Genomic DNA, 14,948 nt, shown 5'->3' with positions numbered 1-14,948 from the left:
ATCAGCCTGAGATGAATCCAGATTACATCACTTACTAGCTGTGTATCCAGGAAAGTTTTTTTCACCCCTATAAGCTCCAACTTTCTCATCTGCCAAATAGGGATAGATAATAATACCTCCTAATGGGTTAATAGGGGAATAAGTGTACTAAGCTACCATATATTATGTAAAGCATTTGATACAATATGTGGTACTTAGTAAATGATCAATAATTGTGGAGTATTATTATTATCATTATTCTCATTAAAAAGTAGACTCAATTAGGCATTTGGATCTGTGGCTCCGGAACCTGGACGAGAAGGCCGTGGGGGGGAGATAGATTCATGACCTGGAGTCATATCTTAAACCTATAATAAGGCCAGACGACTCTCTCATTTACCTCTTTCAAAGAAAATTTGGCACTGGAGTCATAAACTCACATCCCTGTGAAGGCCACCTAATAAGGTAAATGAGTGAAGAAAAATTGTGGAAGAACAATGGCAAGTAGTAGGGTATGATCTCTGGCAAACTGTCTTAGGGACATGACTACTCAGCTCCGGAATGCTGGGCTGATAGAACTAGATGTGCTGATTTTTAAAAAGAAAATAAAAATCAGGTCTCCTGCCCATTTTAAAATCAGATTTTTCTGGGGGTTTTCTTGATGCTAAGTTGTAGAAATTCTTTATATATTTTGGATATTAATCCCTTTTCAGACACATCATTTGTAAGTATCTTCTCCCGTTCAGTAGGTTGCCTTTTGGTTTATCGATGGTCTCCTTTGCTGTGCAAAAGCTTTTTATTTTGATGTAGTCCCAAGAGTTTATTTTTGCTTTTGTTTCCCTTACCTGAGAAGACATCTAGAAAAATGTTTCTACAGCTGATGTCAAAGAAATTCCTGTCTATGTTTTCTTCTAGGAGTTTTATGGTTTCAGGTCTCACATTTAGGTAATAATCCATTTTGAGTTTATCTTCGGGTATGGTGTAAGAAGGTGGTCCAGTTTCATTCTTCTGCACGTAGCTGTCCAGTTTTCCCAGCACCATTTATTGAAGAGACTGTTTTTTCCCCATTGGATATTCTTGCCTCCTTTGTCACAGATTAATTGACCATAAATCACTATGTAGTACACCTGAAACTAATGTGATGTTGTGGGTCAACTATTCTTAAAAAAAGATAGAGAATTAGAAATAATCGAGTATATTATTGAATATGAAGAGCACAAAGCCAAAATGTTGCTTTGGAAGAATACTTGATAAAACAGGAAAATAAATTCTTTACAATGTAACATAAAGAAGATCCAGTTTCTTCTGTAAAATTTCATGATTTTTAAAGGTTGAGAACTCGTTCAATTTTTAAATAATTCACAGTTATATGGAGGAAATAAAGCCTTATTCTGCAAGCTTTGTCCTGTGGACCACCACTTTGCACATCTGGCCTATCAGTATCCCCTAAACAGCCAATGTCTTTCATTTGTTCTTTTTCATTTATATCCTGGAAGACGACATAGCGTAACACTTTAGAACAAAGGCAAGTGGCCTCAAAGAGACCTGAGCCCAGTCCTCTGGCCTGCAATTTTAGTAATCGCTCAATTTCTCTAAGCCATGCATTTTGGACAAGAGTACTATCTACTTCAGGTATTTACCACAAAGATTGAATGAGATATTGTGCCTAATATATTTGGTACAGTATGGAACAAATAATACATCATCAATTAAGTGTATGTAATATATTTGCCTCTCACATATATGACCTAATCTCTCCAGAGCACTAAATTAATCCATCTGAGATCTTATTCCCTCCCACCAATCTGACCACACATGAAAGAGGGTGAAATCCTAACACCTTCTTTCTCTTGTTGTTCATGGCTTCAATTCTTCCAGCTACCACACCCCTACAGTGCCTTCGCCTTTGGAAGGCCTAGAAGAGAGGCTTAGGTCTGACGTGTTCTTTAACCCAGGAAAAGTAATCCTCCTTTCTTCCAATTTCTCCCTTCTTTTATCCCATTGGATTTTTTTTCCCCGAAGTTTTGGGGGCTTGTAATATCTACTTTAATAAGTTGAAGTTAAGAATTAAAAGAAATGACTGTATGGAAATATTCTGAACTTCATTTATAACCATTTCAGTTATCATTTGTTGTGTGGCCTTAAGAAAGGCATTGCATTTTTCTGGGCTCTGTTTCTTTATCTGCAAATCAGAAACTTGCAGTCAATGAATTCCATGGCCCTTTCCATTTGTAAGTCTTTGTTCTCTGGCTGTTGTCTGTTTATCCTGTCCTGAGTTTTCATGGTACCCACAGCAAAGAGGTCCAGCTGTTTTCAGCCTCTTGACCCAGAGGTAAGGCAGAAAAAGACACAGCAACCAGGTCATGGCTGGGGTAGTGGGGGTTCTTTAGGGCCATGGACTTTGTTCTTTACCCCAGTTGTAGTAAGAAAGAACAGGAGTGTTTTAAGTGAGTGTATGACGTAAGTTGTTTTACTAAAGGTCACTCTGGCTGCAAAGTGGAGAGCAAATTGGAGGGTGAGGTTGAAGGAAGGGCCCAAATTAGGAGCTGGTTAAAAAGTTCTTGCATGAAAGGATGGTGATGTGGATGAGGATTATGGCAGAAGAGATAGATCAGGAAAGATTGATAGATGGTTGGGAGCAAAACTTCTATGGGACTTCATGTCAGTTTGAATATGGAAAATAAAGTGAGAGAGTGGACACGGGTGTAAAAAATAGACTTGAGTTGAGAGAAATAATAGGGGAGGCAGTTGTTGGCCTTTAACATAGCAGACAGTAAAGTTCTGGTAGACATTATAGGCTTTCCTTCAGGCTTGGCATGATTGTAGGACGGGAGCTGCCTGTGGAAATGATCATATGCTCTAATCTGTGGTGATTAACACGGTATAATTTCAGGCCTCTGTCCACAGAGATGCTCAGGATGTTTTTAAAGAATTTATTTCCTTGTTTTAAAGAGACAGAGAGAGAGAGGACACGTACGTGGGAAGGGGCAGAGCGAGAGGGGAGAGAAACTTTAGCAGACTTATTGCTGAGTTCAGAGCCTAATGCAGGGTTTGATCTCAGGACCCTGAGATCATGACCTGAGCTGAAACCAAGAGTGGGACGCTTAAACAACTGCGCTACCCAGGGGCCCCAAAATGCTCAGGGTTTTAAGCTTAGGAAATGAGCAGCGATTTTATTCAATGATGGTCACTCGAATTCACAAACTTACCAACAAATATTGAGTGCTTCTTTGTCCAAGTAGGTTTTAAGCAATAGGGATACAAAAATAAGTAAGACATACAGACATTTGTAGATCACAGGATTTACACTTTGGCAAAAGCAAACAACCTTTAAGTAATTACGAGTTAATGCTTGTTGAAATTACGTTGTAGAAATCAGTACACTGAGAGGGAACAAAATTCAAATATGAACTTATAATACTTGGAGCAGAAGGGTGTCAGCCAAGTATTAATAGAGGAAATATATTCCTACTGAATTGTTAAATGGGAGGAATTTTAAAGAGTTGAAGAAATGCATTTTTCTTAGCAGAATAATATTCCCTCTAAAGATTTCAATGTCTTAATCCCTGAAATTTATTAAAAGATTATCATATCTGGCAAAAAACACTCTGTAGATGTATTTAAGTTTAGACACCTTGAGATAGGGAGAGTATCCTGGGTTGTCCAGGTGGGCACAATCTGATTACATGAATCCTCAAAAGCAGAGAACCTTTCCTAAGTTATGGTCAGGGGGAGATGAGACAATGGAAGAAGGGCACAGGAGATGTTATATTGCTGGCTTTGTGTAGGGAGGAAGGGAGTCTTGAATCAAAAAATGCAGGTGGTCTCAGAAGCTGGAAAAACTCCAGAAAGAAATGCAGGCTAGCCAACACCTTGACCTCAGCCCAGTAAAAGTCATGTCAGACCTCTAACCTATAGAATTGTAAGAAAATAAATTTGTGTTGTTTCAAGCCATTAGTTTTATGATAATCTGTTTTACACAGCAATAAAAAACTAATACAGCATTCCTGACATATAACACACCAAAGGATTAGGTATAAGTAACAATGTAATATATTTATATTACCCCATTGAAGTGTAAGGCAGAGTATTAACAGATAACGTAGTAGATAAAAGTAGGTATTGAATAATGGAAAGCCTTTGTGCAAATATGGAGCCTTACCATGATCTTGTAATGTACTGGACATCTATTGAAGGATTTTAAGTGTGGTGACATTTACATTTTAAAAAGATCCTTCAAATAGTTCATCTCAACGTACAGTATGATAGGGTAATCCAAGGGGGAATTTTAAATCTGAACTAAAACAGCTGCAGGGGGAATCAGTGAGTGAAAAAAAAAATTGAGATAGCTTAATAAGGGAAGATCTTCACAGTTTGATGACTGAACCTTGTTTAAAATATATATATATTTACTTCCATGTCTACAACTAAGTATTATTGTCTTGCAAAGGAGGGCAATGCTATCTTTCTCATTGTGGCAGATAAACAGTTACGCCAGCCTCCTCTTTCAACATGTCTGTCTTCGAATATTCAGTCACACGTGTACGTACACTCATTGTTTAGTGGAATTTCCAAATTTCTTATAAATTATGCTTATTGTATAACAACAACAAAGACAACAACATAAAGCAACCTAAATGATTCTATTCCGTCTCTGCCCATTCCCAGAATCACTTCGTAGTGGGATTGTTGCTGCAGCCTGTCAATCCCCTCGTCATCTCTCTCAATATCAATCCATCTTGCTCATGCTTTCAGACATGCCATTCATAACATTTGAGTTATCACGTTAGCTGTTTGCTGTAGAGATTACATTGTCTCCCAAGTACCTCCTGCATTTAGACTTCTCCAAGCTTTTCTAGGTACTCCAAAATCTGGTTCACTCACACTATTCAAAATTATCCCTCACTATTTGCCAAATTATGCTCTTTATTCCAGCCAGACTAACATCCTTCATGGCTACTATGTACCTCGTCAGTTCATTTCTTCTTGATAGCATAGTGAGTGTACATTGTAAATATATAAATTTAATAAATGCTGCTTGAATAATAATCTCAATCTGTCCAATCGTATCCATTATTTAAGGGATGACTCAAACCCAACTGCTCCATTATATAGGGTTTTGTTTCAACTACTCAAAATATGAATTAATCCCCTGTGAATCGTATCATTTATCACCTGATTATTTCATCTTTCCTGTTCAATAATGTATTCCTGACTTTACTGTAAATTCTTTTCACTCTCCCACAGTCTTCCACTAGAAAGTAACCACTGTGGCACTGAAATAGGTGTCAATTCATACTTACCAGTTCATAATTTATTACTTCTATATTCAAATTTTTATCTCCTACATATGTTTAACAAGTTTCCCAAGACCTTTTCTCGGATTTGTCGAGTTTTTACACAATACACAATGGGGTTCATTAGGGGTGGCAATAACAAGAATATATCTGCAACAAGGATTACCACTAGAGGGCTTTTGTGCTTGGCAAAGCGGTGCATGGCAGCCAGGGTGATGATGGGTACATAGAAAATGAGCACAGCACAGATGTGGGAGACACAGGTATTGAGGGCCCTGAGCCTCTCTGCCAGAGATGCAATGCTGAGTACTGTTTTCAAGATCAGCATATATGACAGAAAAATTAATGCCAAGTCCAGCATGGTACAGAGAGCAACAAAGAAGCCATAGATAACATTGATCTTGTTGTCAGAGCAGGCCAGCTTCATGGTATCCTGATGTAGACAGTATGAGTGAGAAAGGAGATTCTTCTGACAATATTTTAATCTCCTTAGAGTGAAAGGGAATGGAAGCACTAAAAGAATGCTCCTGATGGCTAAAATCAACCCCATTTTAGCAACTCTGCTGCTAGTGAGGAGAGAACTGTATCTCAGGGGATTATGAATGGCAAGAAAGCGATCCAAAGACATAACTAGAAGCACTGAGGATTCCATGACAGTGAACCCATGGATGAAGAATTCTTGAGCAAAGCAGGCATTGGGTGAAATTCCCATGGAATTGAACAAGAAGATTCTCAGCATGGTAGGAAGGGAGGAGAAGGACAGGCCCGGGTCAGAGATGGCCAACAGGGCAAGGAGATAATACATGGGCTCATGAAGCGAGGGCTCTGTCTTAATGATAAAGAGAATGGTGCTGTTGCCCGTGATGGCAACCAGGTACATGAGGCAAATGGGAATGGAGATCCAGATGTGGGCATGTTCCAGTCCTGGGATTCCAATGAGAAGAAAAAGCTGGACCTCAGAATTATTGAAAGCAGACATGAGTGGGAATAGGACCTTTTTAGCCAGATCTGAAATCACATAAATAAAAAGCAGTCACACTTTAGGATGAAATTCAGTGTTGTGGAGATAAGCAGCTCTTTTATATGCTATGCTCAGAAGCATATTTGGCATAATAGAAATAAAATGCAATTTTCAACATTAATCAAAAGTCCTTTAATATGTTTATGTTCTCCCACATGGGAATTTCACTTATAACAATTTATCCTATGGTGGTGATTTTCCAACACTTTTAGCCAAATATGAAAGCATCCTATCATAACAGAGCTGCTTTGCTTGAGTCAGTGATAGGCATTCAGAATCCTTCTCACTGTTTTCCAATGATCTTTAGTAGTCCTCTCATTGGCTTTATAACAAGATCCTGACTTCATGCAAAAACGTTTAAAAATAATAGTCTAAGAAAATAATCAAAGATCCCTGAAAATACCTACACTATGCTAAATAGGAAATGCTAGAAAATAAATGTATAGACTAATATGAGATGAAATAGTTCCTAGCTCAAGCATCTATGTACCACACTTCAGGTTATCATGTTATCATTCCAAGGGAAAGTACTGAAGCCATAAAATAGCATCAGGTGCGTGTTCATCATCTCTTTCCTGATCACATTATCTTCTATTTTATATTCATGACTGAATTAGTTAAAGAAATTCTAAATGAAAAACATCCAATCATTCAGTTTCTCCTTGTAAAGTAAAAATTTTAAATCCACGTGTATATTAAACTAAAGCCTCATTTGATTGTTAGGGTCTCTATTAAACAGTTCACAAATTATATTTTCCAAGGAAAAATATATAATGTTTCAACTTACTATGAATTTGTTGAGCTTCAGGATATCACGATGTTGAATGACCAGCATAAACTGCTGGAGAAATACACATGTCTAGGATAACCATCATAAATCCCATCTATGTTTAGTAAGCCTAATGAATATATACATAAGCAAATGAAAATTATTAAATTAATAATTTCAATTGCAAAAAAATGGCAGACTTAAAAATGAAAGGAGAGCCAATAGGAGGTTAGAGTTTACATACAACGCCAACCTCACTTCACCATTTTTCGTAAGTTCAAATGGCAATAGAAGAAAAATTAGTCTTCAGTGGAAAATACAGGGGACCCTGGAAATTATTGGGTTCCTCTAAATTGAAGTCTGATTGTGGATTGATATTATATTTTGTAATTCTCTAGAGGATAACTACAGAAAACATAATACATAACAAGCAGCCCTCTACCAACATATTTACTATTTTCTGGGCACTATCGATGCAGGTCTTTTTTGTCAGCTTGTAAACTGAGCTGCAAATGCTAGACTGGGAGCTCCTAAACAGTTTGACATGTCTTATTTATCTCCCACCACGGCAGTAAGCCTCATGCCAAGCCCAAAGGATGTATATTTTGAGGATGGTAGTAGATTTTCAAATACCATGAAAATCATTCTGTATCCAATCTGTCAGACTGACCAGTTAGCAAATTTTGTTCTGATCTTCTTCTTCAGGAGTCATAAGAGAAGTCCTCATTTCAAAAACACTTAATCTTTATTCCCTTTTCTTTTCCTCTTTGGCTGAGGAGTAGTGACTTAGGTCTTTCATGGAATACTTCTGTTGTACACCCTTCACCACAACAGTTTCTACGCTATTTCATAACGTACTGTTTTCATGTATCCCTCCTCAACCCAACCCCGCTACCACCATGTACACTGACTCCTAAATATTGAAAGGCACAGCAGAGATTTTATTTATTTTCATGTATCTGTCATCAACATAGTTTCTAGAACATAAAAGGCTCTCGGCCAAAGCACAAAAACTAAATGTGAGTGGAAAAAATGTAAGACATGTAAAATCATTTCTTTTCTTTTTTAAAAGATTTTATTTATTTATTTGAGAGAGAGAGAGAGAGGGTGATCGTGAGAGAGAGAACAAGCAGTGGAGAGAGGGAGAAACAGGCTCCCCGTTGAGCAGAGAGCCTGATGTGGGGCTCAATCCCAGGACTCTGGGATCGTGACAGGAGCCAAAGGCAGACACTTAATCAACGTTGCCACCCAGGCGCCCCTAGAATCATTTCTTAATGCCCTCTCCTTTTCATCTCTACTAGTAACTAAGGGATATTTATGCTTGCTCTGCTCACCTATAATCTTAATGGTAAACTCGTTCTTACTCAGAGTATGCTTTTGGACATGGAGTATGAACTTCAGGAGAAATGGGTCATGAAAGTAGATGAGATCACCCAAGAAAAATGTATAAAATACAAATTTTAAATCTCAGAGTCCTGAGGAGAAGCAAGATTGTTGGGAACATCTTGTCCAAGAATATCCAGAGATCTGGGAGAAAAAACTAGCAGAGTGGGACACAGTGGCTATCAAAGGAAGACGGTATTTCAAGGATCATAGTCATTATGTCAAACATTGCTTAGACCTCTTAGCATTTCCATTTTTAAGGTACAAAAGAAGCCCTCAGATCAGATGCAATAGCACCCAGGTGTGAATCTCAGCTTGGCAACTTACCATCTGTGTGAATCTGGGGTAGCTGCTTAGGCCTCTAAGCAGATATATACACTCTTCTGTTAAATATGATAAACACAATAGCTATCTAAAACAGTTATTATGTAACTATTAAAACTCTGTGTACAAAATCGTCTGATATAGTCTTTAACATACGAAGATAATCAATAAATACCAACTACTAATAATTATTTCACCAAAATTTCCTAATCAATCATTCCACACATCAAGTTCTAGACTGACTGAAGAGGATTTTTTTCTATCTTTTTTTTTTTAAAGATTTTATTTATTTATTTGACAGAGATAGATAGCCAGTGAGAGAGGGAACACAAGCAGGGGGGAGTGGGGGAGGAAGAAGCAGGCTTCCAGCAGAGGAGCCTGATGTGGGGCTCGATCCCAGAACGCCGGGATCACGCCCTGAGCCGAAGGCAGACGCTTAACGACTGAGCCATCCAGGCGCCCCGATTTTTTTCTATCTTAATTGACAATACGGTTCACTTTTATCCGTGATATTACCAAGTAAATGGGACCTTCTTAATACCAGCATAAATAAAATCCTTTCTAAATTTCAGGCAGGTACTCCCATCCACATTTCATTTACATACATACAACACACACACACACACACACACACACACACACACACACAAACCACTTCCTTTTCCTTTCCATAATCATTTCTTCAAATACAAACTGTTTAACAAAGCCCTAGCTTTAGGTTTACAAGTGGATTTTTCATTAATTGCACTTACCAAAACTAGATGCTCAATATGTCCCTGAAAGATAAAAGCAAGAACTTTCAACTTTGACTTCCGCTTTATCTAGATGTACCTACTTTTACTTCCCCCTGGGATATGGGCCTTTGGGAGGAATAGAGAAACAGCCTGCTCTCTGGGATCCCCAGTGAACTTACAGGACAAGGGGTGGGCCTAGTACCTTAACTCTTGGATACCCAAGAGCTCCAACAGGAGCTAGAGAGAAATTATGAGGCAAAACAATTGAGGAACTACTCAAGTGAGAGTTAAATGCTAGAAATCACACTGATAGAGGAAGCTTGAAGTGTAGCATTCATAGCAGTTGGGCAATACAGTTAAAAGAACAAGTTATTTGTAATCAAAATACTTTAGTTGACCACACCACTTTGCTTTCCTCACTTCAGTTTAATCATCCAGAAAATGGAGACAACACGCAAGTATCAAATATTTATGAAAGCACTTTACCAGGTAGAAAATCACTTACCGGTTATTCCAGTTCTTTCTTTGATCCATTTTTGGCAATTGTCATTAGATAAGCCTTGAAATAGGCATTTCTGTCATGCTTGTTAGATTTCCAACCAGGTATCCCCAAATTACATGCCTCCTACATTATATCTTGCCTACAGTAGAACTATTTTAAAGCTATCTCTTGTATTTTATTCATAACTTTCTAATTTTTTGAAAGTCCTACAGTGGTTTAATTCCTAAATTGATTAATAGTTACTCAAGGGGGGCGCCTGGGTGGCACAGCGGTTAAGCGTCTGCCTTCAGCTCAGGGCGTGATCCCGGCGTTATGGGATCGAGCCCCACATCAGGCTCCTCCGCTATGAGCCTGCTTCTTCCTCTCCCACTCCCCTGCTTGTGTTCCCTCTCTTGCTGGCTGTCTCTATCTCTGTCGAATAAAATAAAATAAAATCTTTTTAAAAAAATAGTTACTCAAGGCTATGAAGCAATATGAAAATTTGATAATTTAAGCATAAAGAAAATATATATATAATAATTAGCATACATGTATCTGAGAACAAAGATATAGAAAGTTAAGAGTAGCCCCACTTACATAACTTCCAGTGACTTGGGAATTTTGTTTCTCATTCCTGTGGTTTAGGCTCTGTTGGGCTGGAGGTCCTCATTCCCAGAGTGTGGGATATAGCAAGGGTACAATTAAAATTTAAACTATAGTTCCTGCCTACTAACTTTGATCTTCTCAAGCTCAAAGACCAGCAGACACAAAAAAGACGTCGTTAACCTGGCAGGGTAATTAATCCCTCATCAGGAAAAATTAAGGATGCTGCCAAACAGTGGGAGGGAAGAAAATGTTCAGTACCCAGATGGTTGGCTAGTTATCTCTTCATACTCTCCGGACAAATTTTGATGATGAATGAACAAGTGCAGCAGCCATACCCTGAGAAGAGCATGGTACCCAGAGGTCCATACCTTTTGGGAATAAGGATCTGGGTCACTCCACCATGAAATACACCTTGACAATAAAGGTACTAGCTGAGGGTAAGGGGAATATAGAAGGGGTGTTAGAGGTAGAAAATGATAAGATGAGTTGAGGCTTCAAGAGTACTGCAGGGAGTGGTGTCTGTTGTAGTTCATTCTCTAACCTTCTATATTATGTTCCTTCAGGCAAAGAAACCAACCCAAACACTGGAGGGGTATTCCAGACTGGGTGAATTTACTAGATGAAGCAGTTGGATATGAGTGGTGCTAGGGCAGACTCTAATAAATGCAGACAGCACTATTGCAGAACTGAGACACTCCCTCCCCAGCATCCAGGAGTATTCGCTGCTGTTGGAATATAACGGAGTCCTTCTGGAATTTTTCCGATCCAAATGAAGCTGCCTCACCCAAATTCCTGGCTGGTGGAGGAGATTTCATTCAGTGACTGGTTGATGCAGAAGCACATAAATCTTGCCTCTTTGCCTCAATTTGTGATCACTCTGAAGGGCTATTCCGTTTCAGAGTTTTCTGTAAGACCGACAAAGCCACCCGCTGCAACTGCCTTGAATTTTATTTTATTTTATTTAAATACAATTATCAAATTATCCTTCTAACCAATCAAGATTCTTCCATACTCCTATAGGCATTTTTACTGAAAGTCTACACACACACACACACACACACACACACACACACACACACACAGAGAGAGAGAGAGACAGAGAGAGAGAAAGAACAAAAAAGATATTCTTCATGCTAATCTTCATCTAAGAGTCTATTCTTGAATAAAACCTACCTTAAATAGAGTCAAACCAATAACTTCTGTAACAGATGGATTTTGGAGTTTCTTTTTTATGGAGAAGGTAAGTAAATGTATTTTATATGTTAAAGAATATCCATGGACATTTTTGAGACAGATAAATAATGTTAACAGAAGTCTATTTTCTCTTGTTAAAATGTCTATATTAACCAAAGCAATCTACACATTTAATGGAATCTCTATCAAAATACCACCAGCATTTTTCACAGAGCCAGAACAAACAATCCTAAAATTTGTATGGAACCACAAAAGACCCTGAATAGCCAAAGCAACCTTGAAAAAGAAAAGCTGGTGGTATCACAATGCCTGACGTCAAGCTACATTACAAAGCTGTAGTGGTCAAGACAGTATGGTACTGACACAAAAATAGACACATAGATCAGTAGAACAGAATAGAAAATTCAGAAACGGACCCTCAACCATATGGTCAGCTAATCTTTGACAAATCAGGAAAGAATATCCAATGGAAAAATGACAGGTTCTTCAACAAATGGTGTTGGGAAAACTGGACAATTACATGCAGAAGAATGAAACTGGATCACTTTCTTACACCATACACAAAAATAAATTCAAAATGGATGAAGACCTAAAAGTGAGACCCTACGGGCGCCTGGGTGGCGCAGTCCTTAAGCGTCTGCCTTCGGCTCAGGACGTGATCCCAGCATTCTGGGATCAAGCCCCACATCAGGCTCCTCTGCTGAGAGCCTGCTTCTTCCTCTCCCACTCCCCTTGCTTGTGTTCCCTCTCTCGCTGGCTGTCTCTCTCTGTCAAATAAATAAATAAATAAATAAATAAATAAATAAATAAATAAATAAAATCTAAAAAAAAAAAAAAAGTGAGACCCTAATGCATCAAAATCCTAGAGGAGAACACAGGCAGCAACCATTTTGACATTGGCCATAGCAACTTCTTACTAGATCTGTCTCCTGAGGCAAAGGAAATAAAAAATAAATAAATAAACTATTGGAACTTCATCAAAATAAAAAACTTCTGCACAGTGAAGGAAACAATCAACAAAACTAAAAGGCAAGCTACAGAATGGGAGAAGATATTCACAAATGACATATCTAATAAAGGATTAGTATCCAAGTAAACTCAACACCCCCAAAACAAATAATCCACTTTAAAAAATGGGCAGAAGACATGAATACACATGGGTTAAATATGGGTAATGCGATTAAGGAGTACATTTGTTGTAATGAGCACCAGGTGTTGTATGTAAGCATTGAATTACTAAATTGTATACCTGAAACCAATATTACACTGTATGTTCACTAACTGAAATTTAAATATTTAAAAAACATCTATTTTCTCCTTATTTTGAATAATATAATTCAGAGATTTATTTGTCCCTAATTAGAATGTGGAATAATTTTAAATACATTAATTTATGTAAAAAATGAGAATGTCCTGGACAGAATAAAAGTCATTATTTTCTATAGGGCAGTAAAAAGTAGTAGGGGTAAGAAAGTCTTAATAAACTGAAACCCAGACACATCACAGTCAAATACTGAAAAAAAAAAGAGAGATATATTAAAAGCAGAGAAGAAAGGATAATATGAAGAGAGAAACAATGGTAAAGAATGCTAAGATGGAAAGACAATAGAATTACATTTTGAAAGTACTGAAAGAAAAATTTGTCAACCTAGAATTCAACATTTGTCAAAATTATCTTTCAAAAAGAAAGCAATATATATATATTTACAGATAAACAAAACCTTAGAAAATTCATAGCCATGAGACCTGCACGCAATAAATGCTAAAGAAAGTTTTCTAAGCTAAAGTAAAATAAAATTAGGTGGAAACTCAGATAAACAGGAAAGAATGAAGAATGCTCAAAAGAATGAACATGTAAGTAAACATAAAATATTTTTTATCTATTCTCAATTTCTGTACCTTATAGTTTACTTTTTAAAGTAAAAGAACTACAGTGTACTGAGGGATTTGTAACATAGGTAGAAATATGTACTTGGCAATAACTGCATACAATTTTAAAATGAGATAAATGTAAGTATACTTTAAAAGTTTTCCTAAATAAATAAAATCTTTAAAACAAAACAGGGGGTTGAAGCCTGTGTGGCTCAGTTGGTTAACTGTCTGCCTTTGGCTCATGGGATCCAACCCCATGTCCAGCTCCCTGCTCAGTGGGGAGTCTGCTTTTCCCTCCTCTGCTCATGCTCACTCTCTCTTTCTTTCTCTATCTCAAATAAATAAATAAAATCTTAAAAAAAAAGTTTCTTGCATTACCTATGGGGAAGTATAATATTAATTTGATGTGGACTCTAGAAATTAAAAGTTTGCATACCATAATCCAAGGAGTGTCTACAAAAAACAAAACCCAAAAAGTGTAGCCAAAACCCAACTGAGGAAATAAAATAGAATACTGAGACATATGTGAATTGGTTTGATTTAAAGATTTTTAAAAAGTGTAAAGCTATATAACAGAGAAGAGAAAACAGATGGGACAATGAGGAAACAAATAAAACATGATAGACATAAAACTAAATGTATTAATAATTACATTAAATATAATGAGTTAAGACCACAATTACAAAATAGCACTAGTCACACTGGATTAAAAAACATGCCAATTATAAAAGTTGGGTATGAAATACAAAGACACAGATAAGTTGAGAGTAAAAAGATAGAAAAGATGTATCATGCCTATCAATATATATATGGTGAATGTGGCCATATTTATCAGAGCGTATGGAATTTAAAGCAAAACATAGCACCAAGAAAAAAGGAGACGTTGTTTCAATGATAAAAGGGTCAATTCATAAAGTCATAAAGTCATAACAACTTGAATGTTTATACATCTAATAGGAAAGCCTCAAAATACACAAAGAAAAAGTAACAACTAAAAAGAGAAATTCATAATCAGATTTGGAGATTTTAGTGCATCCTTGATTGTTACTTGGTCGCATGTATAGGTAAAAATCAGAAATTTGTGTCTTTCTATATGTAAATTACATTTCAATAATAAAGACAGGAAAAAAACACTTTCACTGATGATAAAAAAAAGTAGAAAAAACAAAGAAATGGTAAACCAAAAATAATATATCAATTAACTTGGAATTAAATGATTTCTTGGAGCCAACTGCTTTCCCTCACCTCTGGCGCAGGCTCTCCTTGATATGTGCAGGTCTCCAAAATC

The 14,948-nt window shown here is 37.1% G+C and overlaps 1 protein-coding gene across 1 annotated transcript; it reads right to left on the bottom strand.

The window, feature by feature from the left end:
• Positions 1-5,316: 5,316 nt before the first annotated feature.
• LOC103681215 (olfactory receptor 51A7) lies at positions 5,317-6,255 on the bottom strand. The gene has a single exon (XM_008710747.1). The coding sequence runs from the start codon at positions 6,253-6,255 to the stop codon at positions 5,317-5,319; it is 939 nt and encodes a 312-aa protein (XP_008708969.1).
• Positions 6,256-14,948: the final 8,693 nt, after the last annotated feature.

The sequence above is a fragment of the Ursus maritimus genome, unplaced genomic scaffold, assembly GCF_017311325.1.
Source record: "Ursus maritimus isolate PB19 unplaced genomic scaffold, ASM1731132v1 scaffold_16, whole genome shotgun sequence".
NCBI classification, from domain to species: Eukaryota; Metazoa; Chordata; class Mammalia; order Carnivora; family Ursidae; genus Ursus; species Ursus maritimus.
The sequence above is the reverse complement of the archived record's forward strand: the minus strand, read 5'-3'. Positions and strand labels throughout refer to the sequence as shown.

Coding starts and splice junctions, on each gene's coding strand:
- LOC103681215 (XM_008710747.1), bottom strand. CDS start 6,255: ATGTCTGCTTTCAATAATTCTGAGGTCCAGCTTTTTCTTCTCATTGGA.